The following is a 22,685-nucleotide window of genomic DNA, read 5'->3' as shown; positions in this document are numbered from 1 at the left end:
CTCAACATTTTACCACAATGAGGGTAGGGCTGAACCCCAGGTCTTACCACAATGAGGGCAGGGCTGAACCCCAGGTCCTCCAAAATCCCAAGTGCTGGCCCATGCTCTTAGCTGCTGTGCATCCCACCATCGTCTCAGGCTGCAGAGAACAACTTCTCACCCCTAGAGAGTGAGTGATCTCTCTTCTCTGATCCCTTATTATTTTGTATCTTTCATATTACTCTCTGTGTGTGCTCCGTCACTCAGTTGCGTTTGACTGCAGCTCTGTGGACTGTAGCCCTCCAGGCTCCTCTGTCCACGGGATTCTCTAGGCAAGACTACTGGAGTGGGTTGCCATCTCATACTTCAGGGGATCTTCCCTACCCAGAGATCGAACCTGCATCGCCGGTGGCTCTTCCATTGCAGGTGAATTCTTTACTCCTGAGGGGGAGCCCTTAAATTATTGTTACATGGTGTTAAATTATTTTCACCTCTGCCATCCTGTTTAGACTTTGAACTTTATTCATCCATTCACCAAATAGTCAAGGTATGGATTCTAGCATTACCATCAAGTCTGGCAGAGAGCTTGCATCCCATTATTGCTTCTTGAGATAATGAATGAATGAAGAAGTAAAGCATCATGGTCTAAAGCTATGACCTATCGCTGTGTAGTTCAATGAGTTCATGTGAAAAATAAACAAGTGGTCTCCGGGTATATTTGTCTTTATATCACCCATTTCTCTAGGTCATCCCGACCTAAGAGAGTAAGAAATATGATTATTATAACAGCAACTACTTAATGGCCCCATAAAGCAGACCTGTGTTCTTGGTTTCCTTTAGGGGAACAAAAGATAGTCTGTTTACTTTTTGTTTTTTGCCTGTTTTGTATATCGTGGTGTGTATATGTTAATCCCAAACTTCCAATTTATATCTCTCCTAGTCCCTGCCCTGCTATCCGCTTTGCTAACCAAAAGTTTATTTTCTATGTCTGTAAGTCTGTTTCTGTTTTCTAAGTAAGTCCATTTGTGTTCTTTTTTTGGATTCCACAAATAAGTGCTATTATATGATATTTGTCTTCGTCTGACTTAATTCACTTAATATGATCAGCTCTGCTGCTGCTGCTAAGTCGCTTCAGTCGTGTCCGATTCTGTGCAACTCCAGAGACGACAGCCCCCCAGGCTCCCCCGTCCCTGGGATCCTCCAGGCAAGAACACTGGAGTGGGTTGCAGTGCTGCAGATGGCATTATTTCATTCTTTTTTGGCTGAGTAATATTCCATCATGTACATGTGTGTATATAGATACTTACATAAATACATACATACATACCACATCATAGACATTTAGGTTGCTTCCGTATCTTGGCTGTTGTAAATAGTGCAGCTATTAATGTTGGGGTGTGCATGTGTATTTTTAAATTAGAATTCTCTCTGGATATATGCCCGGGAGTGGGATTGCAGGATTATACAGTAACTCTAGGTTTATTTTTTTTTAAGGAGCCTCCATACTGATATCTATGGGCTTCCCAGGTGGTGCTAGTGGTAAAGAACCCAGCTGCCAACACAGGAGAGGCAAAGGACATGTGTTCAATCCCTGGGTTGGGACGATCCCCTGGAGGGGACATGGCAGTCCTCTCCAGTATTCTTGCCTGGAGAATCCCCAAAGCCTGGTGGGCTACAGTCCATAGTGTTGCGTAGAGGCAGACGCTACTGAAGCGACTTAGCACGCATGCACATACTGATAACCATAGAGGCTGCACCAGTTTATATTCCCACCAACAGTGAAGGAGGGTTCCTTTTTCTCCATACCCTCTATAGTATCTATTATTTGTGGACTTTTTAATGATGGCCATCCTGACTGTTTGGATTTGTAGTTTTGATTTTCATTTCCCTGGTGACTCAGATGGTAAAGAATCTGCTTGCAATGCAGGAGACCTGGGCTTGATCCCTGGGTTGGGAAGATCCTCTGGAGAAAGGAATGGCTACCCACTTCAGTATTCTTGCCTGGAGAATTCCATGGACAGAGGAACTTGACAGGCTACAGTCTATGGGACTGCAAAGCATTGGACATGACTGAGCGACTAACGGTTTCTCTTTCACTTTTTGTCTAATAGCGATATTGAGCATCTTTTCACGTGCCTGTTGGCCATCTTTGGGTCTTCTTTGGAGAAATGTCTATTTAGGTCCTACTGTATAGCACAGGGAACTATACTCAATACTCTGTACTAACCTATATGGGAAAGAATCTGAAAAATTATTTATATATGTATAACTGAACCAGTTTGCTGTACACATAAGACTCACACAACATTGTAAATGAACAATATTCTAACTAAAAAAAGAATCTTTAAAGAGGCTGTTGTAAAAAAAAAAAAAGATATGTATATATTTTAAAACACTCTCCCTTTTCTTTCCATTCATGACTTTCCCACCCCTGCCAGTTACAACCAAGAATGCCTGTGGAGCCAGTTGGTTTTCCTGGTGGGGAAAGGATGGGCTGAGCATTAGGCTCCTGGTCAGGAAACTGTTGGCTGGAACAGTGTGGCATGCACTGCCTACCGTCACCCTTCTCTCCATGACCATGATCAGAATATCCAATCAGCCTGTATCCTTGAGCATTGGAGTATCCAATATGCTTTGGTGGAGATCTTGAGGGGGACTGCTTTTCTTTGAGGAGGTGACATTTAAGCTGAGTCTCAAGCACCAAAGCTACTGCATTCACCTAAAATCTTTCTCTTCAAACCCTAAGCTGCTAATAAGATGCTAAATAAGGATCTAAGGCAGTGATTCAAAGTGGCACTTACTTTAAGTAATCAGTGATTTCATACTATTGCAGCTAACTAATCTTCTGATCTAGGATAAGTTGCTTAAACTTTGTAAAATAGGAAAAATAATGCCAGCTTCTAAAGGATTATTATCGGAATGTCTTCAGCCTTCCAGGCCTTTCAGAGGCGAAAGAAGGCTTCAGTTCCAGTTGCTTATGGTACTGAGTGTGCAGAGCTCAGCCAGGCCTGTTGTACAGACTGTACATTCGTTCATTTATAGACTCTCACCTGGACCCCACAAGGCAGCTAGTTATCACACCTTTCGAAAATGAGAAAACTAAAGTGCTGAGAAGTTTAAGTAACTTGCCCAAGGTTACCTAGCCAATAAGTGACAGTGCTGGGTTTTGTCTCTGAGTTCTAGACTCTGCTCTGTCCCTGGGGAAGGTCTTGTCTGCCCCAGCTGGCTCAGTGGTCCCCTAGCCTCAGCCGTGGGTGGGCCCATGTGTCTCAAGGCAAATGTGAGCAAAATAGCAGTGCCCCCCACACACACCCCCCCCCGCACCCCAACTACTTATGGAAGATGATTTGAGAGAAAAATATTGTTAATAGATGTTTTTTGCTTTTTTTTTTAAGGGATGAATCATTGTGAATGTGTGGGAGTAAGAATTCAGTTCCTATCTTAAAATAGTTCTAAATTCAGTTCTAACTTCAAAATAGAGTAGAAAACATTGTCAGTGCATCTTTGAGGAAAAAGAAAATTTACTAATTTTAAAATTTACTAAAAATTTACTCGTTTACTAAAATTTTAGTAAAATACATTAGAATTTACTAAAAAGTTTTAGTAAAATTTATAGAAGAATAATTAGAACTGGGTTGCCGCTGAAAACTCTTAAATGCACCTCAGATTTTTCTAATATCTTTTCCATGGCACTTGTATATCATGTTTTGGACACACGCGCTCACAGGAATGGCCATAAATACTTGAAAATAGAGAGAAGGCCAGGCCATGGTGGGGACACAGGCTGCTTGAGCTCATTAATGCAGAGTTTACCACCCTTGACTGTTATTTTTAACCAACAGCCCCAGTCCTTTGGGGGTTTTGGTGCCAGGTGCAAAATACTGACCAAGACCCAAAACCAGAGATTTTCTCACCCCACAGAAAGGCAACAAGAATTAATTGATATTTTCAGTTTTATCCTTAAGCCTTGCTGCATATAATTTTTCAGCAAAGGAAAACATCTGGCTTGTAACACTATTTCTTGAAAAGAAGGACAAATAATCCATTTCCAGCAATAGAGAAGTGGTTAAATGATGGCACAGCACATCTGTGGGGGACTTCCTTGGGGGTCCGGTGGTTAAGACTTCATACTTCCATTGCAGGGGCCGTGGGTTTGAGCCCTGGTTGGGGAACTAAGATCTCACAAGCTATGTGGTGCAGCCGAAAGAAAAAAACAAGTAGATAAAAATAAAATTTCAGTTTAAAAGAAAGATGTTTGGAGCCATGACATTGGAAGAACTGTGAGTGACAGGCAGGAATGCATGTTATAATTGCTACTGACCGAATGGACTCACCTTCTCAGATAGGTTGTCTTGTCTTATCGCTCTTCCCCACTCCCTTCTGAAGGGGCTCCTTTTGGTTTCCGCCCTCAACGCTTCTCCAGAGATAACTAGTGACTTTATGTGGTTAAAGCCAAAGGTCATTGTTCACTTCTCATCTTGAGAACATTCAGCATCGTTATCCTATTTCATTGATCAGTTCCTTAGCAGTTTCTTTCTGGAGGTGGAAGACACTGCATCGAATGTTCAGGGACATTTTAGGACATAACAGCCTACAGTTGCTTGTAGAATTTCATATTGTTTCTTCTTGGTATTACAAATAAAATGTGAGCCTTTACCTCTTCACATTGAGAATCTTACGATTCTAAGGCTGAGCATGCCAGACATTTAGCCAAGCCTGTTCCTTTCAACCTTTAGAGTTCACAGTGTAATTTTTAGGCTCATCCAAGAGTTAGTCCATCCTAAAGGAAATCAGTCCTGAATATTCATTGGAAGGACTGATGCTGAAGCTGAAACTCCAATACTTTGGCCACGTGATGTGAAGAACTGACTCATGTGAAAAGACCCTGATGCTGGGAAAGATTGAAGGCAGGAGGAAAAGGGGACGACAGAGGATGAGATGGTTGGATGGCATCACCGACTCAACGGACATGAGTTTGAGTAAACTCCGGGTGTTGGTGATGGACAGGGAGGCCTGGTGTGCTGCATTCCATGGGGTCTCAAAGGGTCAGACAGAATTGAGCGACCTAACTGAAAAAAGTCATGAATTTTAAAAATATTTCTTATTTGCTTAAATACAAAGATTTATTTTTCTTTATTGTCTTAAATATTTTTGGAAGTGAAACAACTTTTGATTTCCAATTACAAGTGTTTAATAGGTAGGCCTTTGGTACCTAAATGATAATTCTTCATGATACATAAATCTGTGAAATCCATCTCTTTTGAGTTTGAAAATTACAGCCTGAGCTCTCTAGTAATTTCTGCTGCCATGAATTGCATGTCCTGGTCTATGAATGTCAGTCTTCACCAGACCTTAATTTTACATTTCAGTGCTGCATCACTGTGAATTTTTTTTAAGCTTTTTATTTATTTTTAATTGTATTTTTATTTATTTATTTTTTGGTTGTGCGGCATGCAGGATCTTAGTTTCCCAACCAGAGATTGAACCCAGTGTAACGGAAGTGTGGATTCTTTTTTTTTTTTTTTTTTAATTGGAAACAGAATAATCAAACAAAATCTCATTTACTTCAGTAGCTCCAAGTGCAAATACAGCAAGCCAATACATAGTTTCAGGACACTGCTTTAAGTACAAAGAAAACTTGATATGCAAAAATGAAAGGGTAAATAGCAGAAATAAAGCTCTTTTTTAAAAAAGTTCAAGTAACCTGAAAACCTCTAGACTGAAATAGTCTTACATCAATTCATAAATGCCTTAATTTATAGATAACAGTGGTACATTGTAATCAAAAAGGACTTCCCAAAGAGTCACTTCAAACTGGTCAGCTCCAAATAAGAAGAAATTCCTGGCACTGGCTGTTCTGGATTCGGCACTCACTCATACTGTACAGACTGGTATGGTTCAATCCATGGCGTTTGGTTTTTAATACAAATTCCAAAAAGGTATTTAAAGTTCAATAGGAGGCCAACACCACTAGCAAGAGTTCCTGAAATGGCCACTATATATTTAAAAGGTTTAAAGACCAATTTTGGCTTCAGGCCTATGGCACAATGTTGGGGGAAAGACTTCAATTAATACTCCTTCCATTACTTAAATCCTTTTTGTAAGATTAGCAAAAAGGCCCTTAAAACTTCCTCAGGAAAACTGTATTTAAATATATGAAAGCTCCCACTAAGAAATTAATTAAAAGTTGTTGATATTCTTTTTAATCACTTAGTGGCCAAGTCATCTGTTTATTTCTGCTCCCCAGAAGCAATGTTAGCTACTAGCTTCAATTCAAGAAATGCATATTTTCCGGAAGGTTTATATGAGATGCTTATTCAGTCTTTTACTTTCTTCATCTTCTCATTGTAGGCATTAAATTGAGAGTCTGTTCCAAAAATTCTGTCCCACCGTGTAAATGTTGAAGCATAGTTTCCAATGAAGTTCATGTGGTGCAAATTGTGATGCCGAGAACCAGCATAGAAAGGACTGAGATTTAAAGGGTTGAGAGGAATGTCATAACCACTATGGACATCAACAGTCTCTATCAAATGAACAGTCACCCAGGCCCAAAGAAGAATAACATGATCACATAAATGTATGATTCCAATGAAAAATCCAGTTCTAAGAATTATGGTTTCCAGAGGATGTGCATATTCAGCTTCCATTCTAAATGGAGCCTGAATCTCATGATGAATTTTATGAATATGTTTATATATTCTTTTGTTATGTAAAAGCCTATGCAAGAAGTAGTGCCAAGTATCCTCGATCACTGCACAGCCAAAACATCTTGCCAAAAGCATGTACCATCTTGGCATTGTTCCCCAATCATAGGGAATACTGAAATACTCTGTAAAATAATAAGTTCCACACGTCAACGGAAGCTGGATACAAAAGTGATTAAAGAGAAGCACTTTAAAATGTTTCCATTGGTTTTCCCATGTTTCTGGTTTATCCTTTTGAATTTTGTACTTTTTCATGTAAGGTATAAATTGAAACAAAGATCCAGGTAAACAGAACAAGAAATAAAGGACCTCTTGAACTATGAGAGATCCCCACGTTGCAATCTGGAACTTTGTATAATTATTCAACATATAGTTCCAAGCATTTTAAAATGGTTCCTGCAGAGGATTCTCAGGCAAAAGTGAATCTACCTATTCCACAGCCAAGGATGCTGAACTGAAGACACTGATACTTTCATTTGTTGCCATTTTTCAAATCTTTGCAGATAGCCTTATTATTCTTGTGCGCCACCCAGTCTGCAGCCGCCGCCTCCAGAGCTGTGCTAGGCGCTGCCACTCAATTTTTTTTTTAAATTTATTTTTTATTTGGAAGAAAATTGCTTTACAATGTTGTGTTGGTTTCTGCCCTATGACAGTGCAAATCAGCTTTCCTTCCCTCCGGCATCCCACCCTTCTGGGCCAACACAGAGCGCCAAGCTGAGCTCCGTGTGTTGTATAGCAGCTTCTCACCAGCTGTCGACTTCACACATGGTGGGGTACCTGTCGATGCTGCTTTCTTTGTCGCACTTTTTCCTTCCCCCACTGTGTCCACAAGTCTGTTCTCTGCATCTGCATCCCTTCCCTGCAAATAGGTTCATTAATACTGTTTTTCTAGATTCCATATACATGCATTAATATACGATGTTGGTTTTCCAACATCTTTCTGACTTAACTTCACTCTGTATAACAGGTTCTAGCTTCATCCACCTCTCTAGAACAGACTCAAATTGCTACAGTATCAAGACAGAATGATACTGGTACAAAAACAGAAATAAAGACCAGTGGAGCAAGATAGAAAGCCCAGACATACACCCACACACATACAGGCACCTTATCTTTGACAAAGGAGACAAGAATATACAGCGGAGAAAAAAACAGCCTCTTCAATAAGTCATGCTGGGAAAACTGGACAGCTACATGTAAAAGAATGAAACTAGAACACTTCCTAACACCATACACAAAAATAAACTCAAAATGGAAGTGTGGATTCTTAAGCACTGGACCACCACGGGAATCCTTGATAACTTTCTAAATGAAGTGTGTCTTCTACTACCAATGGAGATAACAAATAAAATGACGATAAGATAAAAAGACACCTTTTCTGTTCCACTCAGTTGACACGTGTGTGGTTAAGGAATACTATGTCATAGCTGATTACTACTGGTGGTAGCCAGATTTCATACTCGACTGTAGGAATCATGGCTTCAGAAGTATTTGAATGTCAACATATGTTTTTGAGTTGAAGAAATAAGTTGCCTTTAGTTTTTCTTTTGGTTTCAGTGATTTTTTTTTACAGTGTACAGTAATCTGTGTGTCTATTTTGCTGTAAGAAACAACTCATAAAGCTGGCCAACCAGTCTCAGAGTGTTGTGGCAGATTCAGCCCCGAGGAGCTGTTTCCTGCTTTCTAAGCAAAGCCTGGAACATGTGTTCTGCTGGGGACTATTCCATGCATCTCAGGGGACATGTCTGGTTCCTTTTACTCCAGTGATGGCCTAGGTCACGACTCTTCATTCTTAGGAATCCTTAGGAAATATCCCCTCTGCTCTCCTGCAAATTAAAAAGCCATCTGACACTAATATTCTCATGCTTGGATATTTAAGAATTTCAGCAATCGCTCAGGGAAATCCTCCTTGAACTAGAACACGCTGGTCTTCACCGCCAAAGCAAAACTGAGAAATTGAAGCCAAAGTGTTTTGAGCTCTTTCCCTTCATCCTTTTCCACTTTCAACTAGGAGTTGGAAGAAGGGAATATTACTGTTTTAAAATCATGCATCAAAATCTTGTGATTACCAGATAATTTCTGTTTCCACCTGTTTGTTGCGCACAGCGTTAAGTCCCAGGCGGCCCCTCCCTTTCTACCTATCCTAAGGGGTGGAAGTCAGGACCATGGCCAGATAGGGACCCTAGCTTAGCACAGTGGAGCAGGGAGATGCTGTGACAGCGCCCACAGTCATGTCTATGAAGACAAAACCCCATTCTGGAGTCTTTAGACGCTCTGATGTGAAAGAGCCTCCCTTTGAGCTGAGATGTTGCTGCGTGAAATCCTGCTTCAGTTTGGCTTCCTATGCCACGTGTGCCTTTTTCTCCTCTTACATTTCCTTGGTGCCTGTGACCATGTGTCACCTCTAGGCAGATGCGCTGCGAGTGTCCAAGTGTACTTTGCACCTACATTTTTCTTTCACTACATCTCCCATGCTGTGACTTTCTGACTGTGTGGCTTATTTTCTGCATAAGGCAGGAGCAAGCAGCCCAATGGAAGAGACAGGACTTGAGTTTGAGTCCTGTCCTGTGTGATCTCGGGCCTGTCACTCAAACTCCTAAGCAGAAGCTCTTCATCTGTGAAGATGGGAGCAAGTAGAGTTATCCATCCCCACAGGGTTTTATGATAATTCGATGAGATAACAAATCAGCTCTGCTCAGGATAGATTTTTTTTTCTTTTGTATTGTCTTTGCCAGCATCTCACATTTCATTCTCTCCTTGTTCCTCTTTCTCTCTTTTTTCGTCTTGGCTTTTTTTTTTAAAGGAGTACCATTCTATTTATTTATTTAGTTTATCTTTTCATTGCTCTGGGTCTTTGTGGCTGCGCACAGGCTTTCTGTTGCTGCAGTGAGCTAGGGCTGCTCTTCATTGCAGTGCGTGGGCTTCTCATTGCAGCGGTTTCTCTTGTGCAGCACAGGCTCTGGGCACACGGGCTTTAATAGTCGGAGTAGTTGGGCTCAGTAGTTGTGGCACGTGGGCTTTAGTTGCTCCGAGGCATGTGGAACCTTCCCAGACCAGGGATCGAACCTGTGTCCCCTGCCTTGGCAGGCGGATTCTTCTCTGTCCCACCAGGGAAGTCCCTGCTTTGCTTTTTAAAATTCAGATCCACCGGACTTGAAAGAGTTTGGTTCTTTCCCTCCTCCTCAACTTTTTCTGTTGAAAAGTTTCAATACTTCAACAACAACAAAAAAGTAAGAATAGTGCAACAGACAGCCGTATTCCCATCGCCCAGATTCACTCATTGTTTACATTTTACAGTGTGTGCTTTATGTTTTTCACCATTTATCTCTTAAGAGCAAAGACCTTCTCAAACACAAACCACAGTTATCATACCCAAGAAATTTAACTGATTTAATCATTTTTTGATACACAGTTCATATTCACATTTTCCAGATTATCCCAATAACGTCTTTCCCCCTGCGCCGCCCCCCCAACTCTGAAGAGTCTAGACAAGTCATTTTGTTTGTTTTGCAGAAAGTCCCTCAGTGGAGATTTGTTGGATTGACCCCTCCAGACTAGACTCCAGCAAAACACTCTGGTGCGTTAGTGTAGAGGTGATGCTGCGTTCGGGGAGCCTTACCACAAGGGCAGTGATGTCAGGCTGTCCTATCAGTGATAATCCTAAGTCTTTGATTATTTGGTTAAAAGTGTGCCCACCAGATTTTTCCATTTAAAGGTATTACCTTTGAAAGCATTAAAAAATACTCTTTTGTCACTTACTGTTTCCAAGTTCTGTTGAACGTTTTGGGGTCTTATTCATGCATCTCACCTCTCACCTACCTGGAGCTTGACTTAGCATTGCATCATCTTTTTTCTTTCCTTTCCTTCTCTTTTTTTCTCTCTTTTCTTGACTGTACCTCAAGGCTTATGAGATCTTAGTTCCCCAGACCTGGTCCATTGGCGATGAAAGTTCAAAGTCCTAACCACTTGGACCCCCCAGGGAATTCCCTCCTGTTCATTCTTACCACCCACTATGGTGGCTGTAGAAACGTTTCCCTTCTCTTTTCTTTTTTAAAAATATTTTTGGCCACACTGTGTGGCATTCGGGAGGTTAGTTCCTTGACTAGGGATTGAACCTCACTCCTTGCAGTGGAAGCACAGAGTCTTAACAACTGGACCATCAGGTAAGTCCCCAGTTCCCTTTTCTTATCTGTCTCCCCCTTCATCGTTTCTCCTCCACTGCTTCCCCTTGAGGCCATTCAGCCATTCAGGGAAGACTTTTGCAGGTCTTCTGTGACCAAGACAGGCACTGTGTTTGGCGCTAGGAACGCAGAAGTAATCCTTGCCCTCATGAAACTTAAATGAGTGTATTGCATTTTACACTTTTTATTCATCCATTCATGTGACAAGTATTCACTCATTGTCTATCGTGTTTCTGCATCGCTCAGCTTCCTGGGAACCCAAGAAACAAAAACAGTCAAATCCCTGCCCTCACGGAGCTTACATTCTAGTTGATAAGTGGAAGTGAAGTGAAGTTGCTCAGTTGTGTCTGACTCTTTGCGACCCCATGGACTGTAGCCTGTCAGGCTCCTCTGTCCATGGGATTTTCCAGGCAAGAATACTGGAGTGGGGTACCATTTCCTTCTCCAGGGATCTTCCCCACCCAGGGATCGAACCCAGGACTCCCGCATTGTAGGCAGACGCTTTTACCGTCTGAGCCACCAGGGAAGCCAAAAAGAACGTGAACAGGGAGAAGTGGGCTTGTGGTAAAGAGCTGATTTTGAAAGAGGTTAGGGAGCACTGAGGGAACCTTTAAGCAACCACCTAAAGGCTGTGGGGAGCAAGCCATTTAGGTCAGCAGGAAACAAGCATTCAGATAAAGAGCAAAACATGTGCAGATGCCCGCCAGAGTCCTCAGAGCAGCTGGGGGCTCCTGGGAGCAGAAGAAAGGGAGATAAAATCAGAGACTCGAGGGATGGGGCGGGGCTAAGTAGTAGTTGAATGTGCGAAATAAGAGAGGAGTTTGGGCTGGAGATGCACACTGGGATTCGGCAGCTTGTATGCAGTGTTTAAAGCCACAAGACGGCGTGAGATCAGCGCGGAGTGAGTGTAGACAGAGGCCGGAGGGAAGACCAGGAGATCTGGGAAATGAGGAGGGGCTATGGGAGAGGCTGAAAGGAGAACCAGTGAGGTTCCTGAATCTTACACAGTTTGAGGACATTCCCTTTTAAAAAAAAAAAAAGAGTACAAAATGATGAATAAAATTTAAAATAGAAAGTAAATATTTAGAGTGAGAAAGGAATCACAACAAATGGCTAATTTCTTAAGGTAGTTAACCACAAATCTAAAAAAAAATGATACAAATGAACTTACAAAACAGAAATCGACTCACAGGCATAGGAAACAAACCTACGGTGGAATCTAGAAAAATGGTACAGATGAACCTATTTGCAGGGCAGGAATACAGACACAGATGTAGGGAACGGACATGTGGTCACAGGGCAGAAAGGGGAGGGTGGGAGGAATTGGGAGATTAAGATTGACATTTATACACTGCCGCTAAGGTCTGTCTAGTCAAGGCTATGGTTTTCCTGTGGTCATGTATGGATGTGAGAGTTGGACTGTGAAGAAGGCTGAGCACTGAGGAATTGATGCTTTTGAAGTGTGGTGTTGGAGAAGACTCTTGAGAGTCCCTTGGACTGCAAGGAGATCCAACCAGTCCATTCTGAAGGAGATCAGCCCTGGGATTTCTTTGGAAGGAATGATGCTAAAGCTGAAACTCCAGTACTTTGCCACCTCATGCGAAGAGTTGACTCGTTGGAAAAGACTGTGATACTGGGAGGGATTGGGGGCAGGAGGAGAAGGGGACAACAGAGGATGAGATGGCTGGATGGCATCACTGACTCGATGGATGTGAGTCTGAGTGAACTCTGGGAGTTGGTGATGGACAGGGAGGCCTGGCATGCTGCGATTCATGGGGTCGCAAAGAGTCGGACACGACTGAGCGACTGAACTGAACTGAACGTGTAAAATAGGGGCTTCCCAGGTGGCTTGGCGGTAAAGAATCCTGCCAAGCAGGAGATGCAGGAGACTCGGGTTCAGTCCCTGGGTCGGGAAGATCATCTGAAGGAGGAAATGGCAACCCACTTCAGTATTCTTGCCTGGAGAATTCCATGGACAGAGACGCCTGGTGGGTTAGAGTTCATGGGGTTGCAGAGTCAGACACGACTGAGTGACTGATCATGATGGGTAAAATAGATAGCTAGTTGGAGCCTGCTATAAGGTGCAGGAAGCTCAGCTCTGTGGTGACCTAGAGGGGTGGGATGGGGCTGGGGTGGAGTAGGAGGGGATATATATATACACACATATGGCTGATTCATTTCATTTTAAAGCACTTATACTCCAATTAAAAAATTTTTAAATTAAATATATCAAAATTAGAAAAAATAAAGAAACCATGGTTACCAAAGGGGAAAAGGGAAGGGGAGGATGAATCAGAAATTTGGGATTAACAGACACACACTACTATATATAAAACAGATAAACAGCAAGGACCTACCGTATAGCACAGGGAACAATATTAAATACCTTAACCTATAATGGAAAATAACCTGAAAAATAATACATATACATGTGCATTATATGTAATACGTGTATATACTATACATATATATGTATAAGCTGAATCACTGTGTTGTACACCTGAAATATCGCAGTAAGTCAACTGCATTTCAATTTTAAAAGAACGTGGGTGTGTTAGTTGCTCAGTCATGTCCGACTCTTTGCGACCCCAAAGGCCCACCAGGCTCCTTTGTCCATGGGATTCTCCAGGCAAGAATACTGGAGTGGGTTGCCATTTCCTTCTCCATTAAAAGAACATACATGCCACAAATATCGTAATATCCCCAAAGCACGTTTTTAATTTTATTATTACTAACTGCCTGACATATGTCTTCCTGCATTTTAGACTGCATCTTCTCTGATTAGCTCTCCATATGAGGATGGATTTGAAATACAATCTTCTATAGTGGAAATAGCTAATTTAGTCTTTCCTCCAGCTAGGTTACTCAGCATTAATTGTGTTACTGGTAATTTAGAAAAAGTTTTGCTTCAGGCGCATAACTCTCCATGGTCAGGCCTCATCTGTAACTTCCTCTGTGGTTTCTTCCACTGGGGGTGCTTCTTTCCCAGGAGCGAGATCTCAGAGGAACTGAGTCACTTGCTTTCGCTAGATACTACATGGTACCCATGGCTCCCAGTGGCTCAAGAAGCAGCTGGTCCAGTTTAGCTGGGACCCCACAGCTCCTGCCCCCTCCCAACTGCTAAGCTGGCCCCACGGGTAAGGTCAGATGGCCATGGAGCCTGGGTCAAGGTGACTCCAAGCAAGTAACAGAGCAGAACAGTGTTTCCTTCAGATATTCTCCTTGGAATAGAGGATGGCATCCACAGTCTGTGAGATTTACCTTAGGTCCAGCTCTTGCTGGAGTCCAGGTGAAGTGGAAGTGATGCTGGCAGCCCACTAGCCCCACTCCAAGCCCTGAGACCACTACCAGGGTGATCTCTCAGCAAGAAAGCAGTGTTCCATGCTGTGGCTTGGGTGCCAGAAGAGAAGCGCAGTCTTTGGAAAAGCCTGTAAGTGAGGATCCCTGAAACTTAAAAAGAAGTTGATTTATTTGGCTGAGTCAGGTCTCAGTGGCGGCACGTGGGATCTTCACTGTGGCACACAGGCCTTGCTGTGGTGCATGGGCTTGGCTGCTCTGCAGCGTGTGGGATCCTAGTTCCCAGACCAGGGATTGAATCTGAGTCATCTGTATTGCAAGGTGGATTCTAAACCACTGGACCACCAGGGAAGTCCCTGGAATCCCTGAAACTTAAGTTTTACTAACTTTAAGTTCAGCTGGTCTCTGTTAGGAGGAAAAGCAGGAAGGAAAGCTTTCATGGAAGCCAAGCGAAGAAAGTATTTCCAAGACAAGGTGATCGGTGAATGGTGTTAAATGCTGCTTAAGAGGCTGAGAATTAACTATTGGACTTAGAAATGTGATGGTTGTTGGTGATCTTGACACAGTTTGGTGACATGGTAGAAACAAAGTTCATGGTAAAGAACATGCCTGCAATGCGGGAGACCAGGGTTTGATCCCTGGGAAGATCCCCTGCAGGAGGGAGTGGCTACCCACTCCTGTATTCTTGCCTGGAGAATTCCGTGGACAGAGAAGCCTGGCAGGCCCCCGTCCATGGTGTTGCAAAGAGTCAGACGCGACTGAGCAACTAACGCCCTTCATTTCGTCAGTTTGAGATGCTAGAACAAAAATACCGTAGACTGGCCAGCTTAAGCAACAGACGTTTATGTCTCAACAGTTCTGGAAGCTGGAAAGTCAGAGACCAAGGCATGAGCAGATCCGGTGTCTGGTGAGGGTCTTCTTCCTGGTTTGCAATGGCCGTCTTCTTGCTGCGTCTTCACATGGCAGAGAGAGAGAGAGAGAAGCAAGCTCTCTTGTGTCTCTTTATTGATCTGGCTGCACCAGGTCTTAGCTGTGGCATGTAAGATCTAGTTCCCTGACCAGGGATTGAACCCAGGCCCCTTGCATTGGGAGCAAAGAGTCTTAGCCACTGGACTACCGGGGAAGTCCCTCAATTCTCTTCTTATACAAGCAGTAATCCCAGCTTGAAGGCTCCACTCTCATGACCTAATCTCCTCCCAGAGGCTCTATCTACAGATACCGTCACATTGGATATTAGGGTTGCAACAAATGAATTTGGTGGCAGGGACGGGGTAGGTGGGACACAAACATTCAGCCATAGAGGGGTAAATTCGAGAGAAAACAGGGAGAAGTAGGAAACAGTGAATACATGTAACTATCTGTAGGCGTTGTGTCTATGAAAATTAGTTCCCATTGTTCTTATTTACAAATGAGTGAATAATATATTTTTCTATTTTTATCTGTTCAAAAAGCCCTAAATTATGTTGTCACTTTTGTTTAATGCCACAGTAGATCCTAAATATGAAAGCAGTTCCCCATACTTTATGTAAATGCTCGAAATAGAATAAAAAGGGAACTTAAGAAAGTCTCAAGATCTCTTTTCAGCCCAAGCATATATAAGGGACACTAGTCTACTTCTTATCTTCTAAAGATATAGAAAAGTCAATAGGACAGAGGCAGGTGAGAATTTGCATTCACATAAGCTGCCCTTCCCCCATGTCACATGTGGTTAACTTATGATGCTGTTGAATATTTTTGGGTCTCTTTCTGCCATCTCACTTTTCACCTCCCTGGAGCTTGACTTAGCAGAGTACATTATTACCCTGCCCACTCCACCCTGCATTCACTCAAAATTAAAACAACTTGGAAAGAAGTCCATTTAAAAATCATATTCTTGTTGCTTCCCTGCTGGTCCAGTGACTAAGACACCACTGATGCAGGGGGCCTGGGTTCAATCCCTGGTCAGGAGCTGGATCCCATGTGCCACAGCTTAGAGTTTGCATGCCATCACTGAGACCCAGTGCAGCCAAATAAATAAATACAAATATTTTTTAAAATATGTCTTTTAAAAAATACAGTAATCCATTTCATGTTATGTACGTGTGTGTGTGTGTCTACATTGTCAACAAATTCGAAGACTTTTTCAAATCCCCCCTTTGGTGTTTTTTTTGATTATTAAATAAAATATGTCCTTTCATGATCACTCTTCCATTTACAAATGTTTTTTCCATCAAACTTTCGCCATCACAGTGCTGCCTACCAAGGACTCCTGTTGCCTTAGCTGTCCCTTTTGCATGGACATACATACACACGCTCAGCGACGTCCCCATGAGTTTCCTCTGTGATTGATTGTTGTATTGGTCTGTATTGTTTGTAAGACCATAGTGATTGTCCTGTTAACTTCATAACTGTTTGTTGGCCTAGTTCTTGAGGTTTTCACTGATTTCCACCCATGAATGGATAAAGAAGATGTGATATATATACACAATGGAATATTATTTGAACATAAAAAGGAATGGGATTGGATCATTTGTGGTGAGGTGGGTGAACCTAGAGTCTGTCATACAGAGTAAAGGAAGTCAGAAAGAAAACAAATACTGTATGTTAAGGCAGATATGGAATCTAGAAAAATGGTACAGGTGACCCTATTTGCAGGGCAAGAGTGGAGTTGCAGATACAGAGAACTGAAATGGGGGTGCAGGGAAGGGGGAGGGAAAAGTGGGACAAACTGTGAGAGGAGCATTGACACGCACACACACACACACACACAGTGAGAGGAGCATTCACACACACACACACACACACACACACACACACACACTGCTGCTACTACTGCTGCTAAGTCTCTTCAGTCGTGTCCGACTCTGTGCGACCCCAGAGACAGCAGCCCACCAGGCTCCCCGGTCCCTGGGATTCTCCAGGCAAGAACACTGGAGTGGGTTGCCATTTCCTTCTCCAATGCATGAAAGGGAAAAGTGAAAGTGAAGTCGCTCAGTTGTATCCGACTCTTAGCGACCCCATGGACTGCAGCCCACCAGGCTCCTCCATCCATGGGATTTTCCAGGCAACAGTACTGGAGTGGGCTGCCACTGCCTGCTCCTACTGTGTGTGGAATAGCTCGCTAGTGGGAAGCTGCTGTGTACCAGAGAGCTCAGTTCGGTGCTCTGTGATGACCTAGAGGGGTGGGAGGTGGGGGTCGGGAGACTCCAGAGGAAGGGGTATATGTATACATATGGCTGATTCATGATGTTGTACAGCAGAAACACAACATTTTAAAGCAATTATACTCCAATAAAAAACATTTTTTTCACTGATCTCAAGTATACTGTGCAAAGCCAGTTAAGTCGACCCAAGACATTTCTTATAGTTCTTTGTTGAGTGTTATTTGATCCTGCGTGTAATTTTAGAGATATTTCTGCTTCCTGTTTTATGTTACACAGAAGTTTTACCTCCCTCCTCCCCCACACATTGCAAGAACCTTTAACCACGGGCTATGTTGTTCCATGAACCACTTCCTCTTGAGGAGGGCTTTCATTGCGTTTTGAAAAAAAGAAAACTACCAGCAGGATTGGGTAAAATGCAGTATTGTCTGTTATTTTCCAGTTGTACCATACACTGGCTACTTCACGATCTCCACCAGCATTTGTGAGCACCTGGATTCTGCACGACTACACACTCCATACCAAGTGTGATTCCTATCACCAACAGATTGTTTAAAAATTATCTGCTCTTTTGTATCTGTAGTTGTAATATGTGGGCTGGGGCTTCCCTGGTGGCTCAGTGATAAATAATCCATGGACCAAATGGTTCGATCCCTGGGTTAGGAAGATCCCCTGGAGAAGGAAATGGCAACCCGCTCCAGTATTCTTGCCTGGGAAATCCCATGGACAGAGGAGCCAGGCAGGCTACAGGCCATGCAGTCACAAAAGAGTCAGACAGAATGGCTAAACAGCAGAAACGTGTGGGCTGAATTTTTTTCCCTCAGAAAAATAAACACAGCCAGTTGGGTTTTTTAAATTTAAAAATAATAAAAATATCAAAACAAATTGATACTGAAAGAACCTCAGATTTTCCAACTTTCTTTCTCATGAATTCTGTTAATAGTTATAGTTTAATTCTGGCAATTTAGCTAGAGACTCAAACACCACTTCACTTGCACAATAGTGCATGATACACGATAGTACACGGTACACGATAGTGCTACAACCAGGGTGAATCTTGAGGACAAATATTTCAGTCCATTTACGTGAGATGTCTAGAGTAGCCAGATGCATAAACAGAGAAAGTAGGGTAATGGATCCTAGGAATCGGGGCTGGGGGTGGGAGGGATGGGGAGAATTATTTAATGGGTATGAAATTTCAGTTGAGGAAGATGAAAAGGTTCTGGAAATGAATAGTGGTCGTGGTTGCACACCAATATGAATGTCACAGCAGTCCTACGAATTACATGTTAATCTCTTCATTTTACGGATGAGGAAACTAACCCAGGGAGGTTTAAAACCTTATCCAGGTTGTTGGCATCTGGATTTACTGATAGGGTTGCCAAGTGCAATGGACAGGAAGCCTCTCCATGAGGTATGCTGACATCCATGAAAGCTGGATTCTGAATGGTCAGTAGGGTTGTATGGAGGATGAGTGGACAGAGGAGGATGCTGCTTGAAGGGAATGGTGTGTACCAAGACAAAGAGAATGTTTCAAGCCTGTCCAGACAGTGTCAAGGACCCTGATGGGTCAGAGTTGAACCCTGAAGAGTAGGTTGGGGCAAATTACGAAGGACTTTAAAAGATGTGGCAAGACTTGAACTCTCCCCACTTCATCGTGATCAGCCACGGAACAGGAGATTGAAACATTCAGATTTCCATTTCAAATTTGAAGTGATAGTGATGGGACTTGATGAGGAATCCTGGAGGCTTGATGAGCTGATGAGAGTCTCAACAGTGAGGATGAAGGAAAGGAAAGCTCCCTGCAGGAACCACCGACAGGATTTTTTTGTTTGGACTGATGGGGGTGGAAAAATGGGAAGAGTCTGGGGACTATGCCAGGGTTTCTAAATTAGACTAATAGATGGATAATGACCAGTAATCAAGCTAGGGCATATAGGAGGAGAATGCACCAGAGGGGGAAGAATGATGGAAAAGCTTGTGGAATATTGAATGGGTTGTTTAAGGTGAGTCACTCAGGTCCAAAATCATGGCTGGAATTCCTCATCCAAGTGGCAATAAAACCCGCGTCCAACCTGAGTTAAATAGACAAGGTTAACTTTGCCATAGATATAAACGGATGTCCTATTAAGCAATATATAGATATATATTTACATAATATATGTTATATATAAATATATTTATATTATATAACATAATATACAACATGAGTATATATTAGAATACTATCAGGATACACTTTTTCCTGCACTCTGGGCATCTGACTGACATCTAACACTAAGGCATTGACATAATGATATGGTATATGTATATACTGTGAAACAGTCGTTACAAGTTGCATTAACACCTCCTAGAATCACCATGTTTTCTCTTACAGGCAGATTTTTTAAAATATGCATATTTAAAGCTTATATAGGAAATATATATATGTGAAGAAGAAAAACTATCCGTAGATAAAAACAGGCTTAGAAGTTTGAACCCTAGGGAAAGACAGAGCTTTAGGGAAAATGCCACCATCATTCAGGGACTCTAAGGCAGAATTTCGGCCTGAATGTACAGCCTCAACCACCCCATCCCACTCCTATCCAACTCTCTGCGTCCTCAAAAAAAAAAAACAGCAAAATCTATCTGATAAAGAATGATTCCAAATGTTTTTAATCAACAATGTGGTGTTCTTCCCAAGACACAAAAGGATTTCAGAGATGACATACTCACAAAAAGATGTTAATTCCACCCAGTCGCTCTGTGCATGCTGCTTGTTTCACAATCCATTGCTTCACTAAGGCTCCTCCACCCCGTCTCTTTTAGCTGTTAACCCATACAACACTTTGAGTGCTCAGGGCTGGGTGTTTCCTTTCTCTCTTTTTACTCTTGATTTTGACCTTTAGGAAATAACAAATAGACACAGCCCTATTTTCTTGTGCATGTGTGTGAGTGTATGGACACTGTATACATCCGTGGAACTCTGGTTCTGTTCATTCCAAAAGCAAGGTTTTCTTGTAGGGAAGATAAATATGTAATCTGGTTTGAATTTACACATTAATACACATTTACATTATTAATAGCTCTTAACTAAATGTTTCAGGATTTTCACCAAGGATAATAACGCTTTTAAACTGTGATCCCTTCAGCAGCCTACTTTGCTTATAACAAGATTTTTGGAATAATTTTGATGTTAACTCCTTTAAATAATTCAATATCAACAGACTCTAGGGAAAAGGAATGAAAGGGCAGGGGGAAGATTTTTCTACTTTGGTGAACATAGGGGGAGTCAGCAGAGGTCACAAGAGTGGGCTGCTGTTTCGAGTTATTTCCACATTAGGTATATGATTCACCCTGGCATGTCCTCAACCTGTCCTGTTTTTTTTTAAATTCTAACTTAATTTTTATTGCGTATTGGAGTATAGTTGATTTGCAATGTTGTGTTAGTTTCAGGTGTACAGCAAAGTGGCTCAGTTACACATGCATTCATTCGCTTTCAGATCCTTTTCCCATATAGGCTGTTGCAGAATATGAGTAGAGTTCCCTGTGCTCTACAGTAGGCTCTTGTTGGTTATCTATTTTGTATACAGTGGTGTGTGTATGCCTCTATCCGTTCTGTATCGGTGGTGTCTACAGTCTGAGAATCTAAGGTGTTTGGGCTCAGTGGGTATTTCCGACCCGTCGATGCCACATCGTAGCCACTGGGCCTCCAGGGAGGTCCGCAGGGTGGATGTCTGGAAGCTATGCACTGACAGACTCCAGATGGTTTTTACAGCCCTCATTCGTTCTGATCTCTCAGTCAGTGCCGTTCTAGCTGTTTACTGTTAATATCAACCCGGCTTATAGATCAGTTCCTAGAACAAGGTTAAGTGCTAGACAATGTCTTCATCATTGTCATCATTACCTCTCTGTACTTTCAAGAACTGATTTTTTTAATCATTTAGGTCAGTTTTAAATAAGCACAGTCAGTATGACAGAGGTCTTTTAGCTACATATAAAGAGACAGAGGGTTTAGTTAAATCCTGGTTAACTAAAGCTATTAAACATGAAAAGGTATTATTCTTAAGTATTAGTCTGAGGTTATAGTAAAGGGAAAACTGTAAGTTTTATGATAATTTATTCAAGGAAAGATGAATCCACCTTGACTTTGCCTATTTTAGCCAAATACTTTTTATTGACGTATAGTTGTTGTATGGTATTATATAAGTTACAGGTATACAGTATAGTGATTCACACTTTTTAAAGGTTATACCTCATTTATAGCTATTATAAAATAGTGGCTATATTCTCATGTCTTGCAATATATTCTTGTAGTTTACTTCATACCAAATTGTACCTCTTACCCTGCACCCCTAAATTGCCCCTCCCCTCCTCTCTCTCCCCACTGGTAACCACTAATTTGTTCTCAACACCTGTGAATCTGCTTCTTTTTTGTTTTATCCACTAATTTGTTGTATTTTTTTAGATTCTGCATATAAGTGATATCATACAGTATTTGCCTTTCTCTGTCCGACTTATTTCACTCAGCAGAATGCCCACCAAGTCCATGTGTGTTGCGGCAAATGGCCAGATTTCACTCCTTTTATGGCTGAGTAATATTCCACTGTGGACATTTACCACAGCTTCTTTGTCCATTCATCTGTTGATAGACACTCAGGTTGCTTCTGTATCGTGGCAATTCAAATAATTTATTTTAAATACAAATACACACAAGTGTGTGTGCACAGATAATATTATTATGGTTACGTGAGAAAAAAACAAACCTTTAGTGTTACATATGTGATATCTACATAAAAAGATCAGTCATGAGTTGATCATTGTTACAGCTGGACAATGGGTACGTGAAGATAATTACATTATTTTCTCACCTTTTGTGTGTATTTAAGTTTCATATAAAATGATGCAAACACAAACACATGCATACACACACATACATATTGTTCGGTTTAAATAATCCATGCTGATCTCATTCACCAGACTTCTTAGCCTGAACTGTAATGAGCACTAATTTTCTGGTGTTTTAGAGCATTTGCGACCCTTAGAAATTATCTGCAACAAAGCCCTCATCTTACAGACGAAATAGTTGAGTCTTTATTGCCAAACGACACATTACTAATTAAGCCTTGTGACCGTGTCCCCTAATGTCCTAATCCAGCCTCACCAACAATGTCGGGACCAGAGCAATTAGTTATACCTCCCAGGGTGTCCCTCCTCACACTTTATGGAAGCACTTTTTCTCCTGTGGCCACTTCCTTCGCTTGGTTTAGGTAGAGAAAGGTTATAATGTAAAATACGTTTTATTTCTATCTCTTATCACTTGATCATGTGGCCGTTTTAGTTCTAACTGTGTGTCATCCTAATATTTCCAAATAAATGTGCTGAAAACTGCTGTTTCAGATAGA

The 22,685-nt window shown here is 41.9% G+C and overlaps 2 protein-coding genes across 3 annotated transcripts in view; one reads left to right on the top strand and one right to left on the bottom strand.

The window, feature by feature from the left end:
* APBB1IP (amyloid beta precursor protein binding family B member 1 interacting protein) overlaps positions 1-22,685 on the top strand; it is a 78,992-nt gene that overhangs the window by 15,644 nt on the left and 40,663 nt on the right. The gene's annotated exons all lie outside the window — the stretch shown is intronic.
* On the bottom strand, positions 6,202-7,234 carry LOC105613287 (methylsterol monooxygenase 1-like). The gene has a single exon (XM_042230461.2). It carries the CDS (start codon positions 7,050-7,052, stop codon positions 6,297-6,299), a length of 756 nt encoding a protein of 251 aa, XP_042086395.1. The 5' UTR covers positions 7,053-7,234; the 3' UTR covers positions 6,202-6,296.

This window comes from Ovis aries, chromosome 13 (assembly GCF_016772045.2).
Source record: "Ovis aries strain OAR_USU_Benz2616 breed Rambouillet chromosome 13, ARS-UI_Ramb_v3.0, whole genome shotgun sequence".
NCBI lineage: Eukaryota > Metazoa > Chordata > Mammalia > Artiodactyla > Bovidae > Ovis > Ovis aries.
Note: the sequence above shows the minus strand (reverse complement) of the source record. Positions and strands in the feature narration are given on the sequence as shown.

Coding starts and splice junctions, on each gene's coding strand:
- LOC105613287 (XM_042230461.2), bottom strand. CDS start 7,052: ATGTTGAATAATTATACAAAGTTCCAGATTGCAACGTGGGGATCTCTC.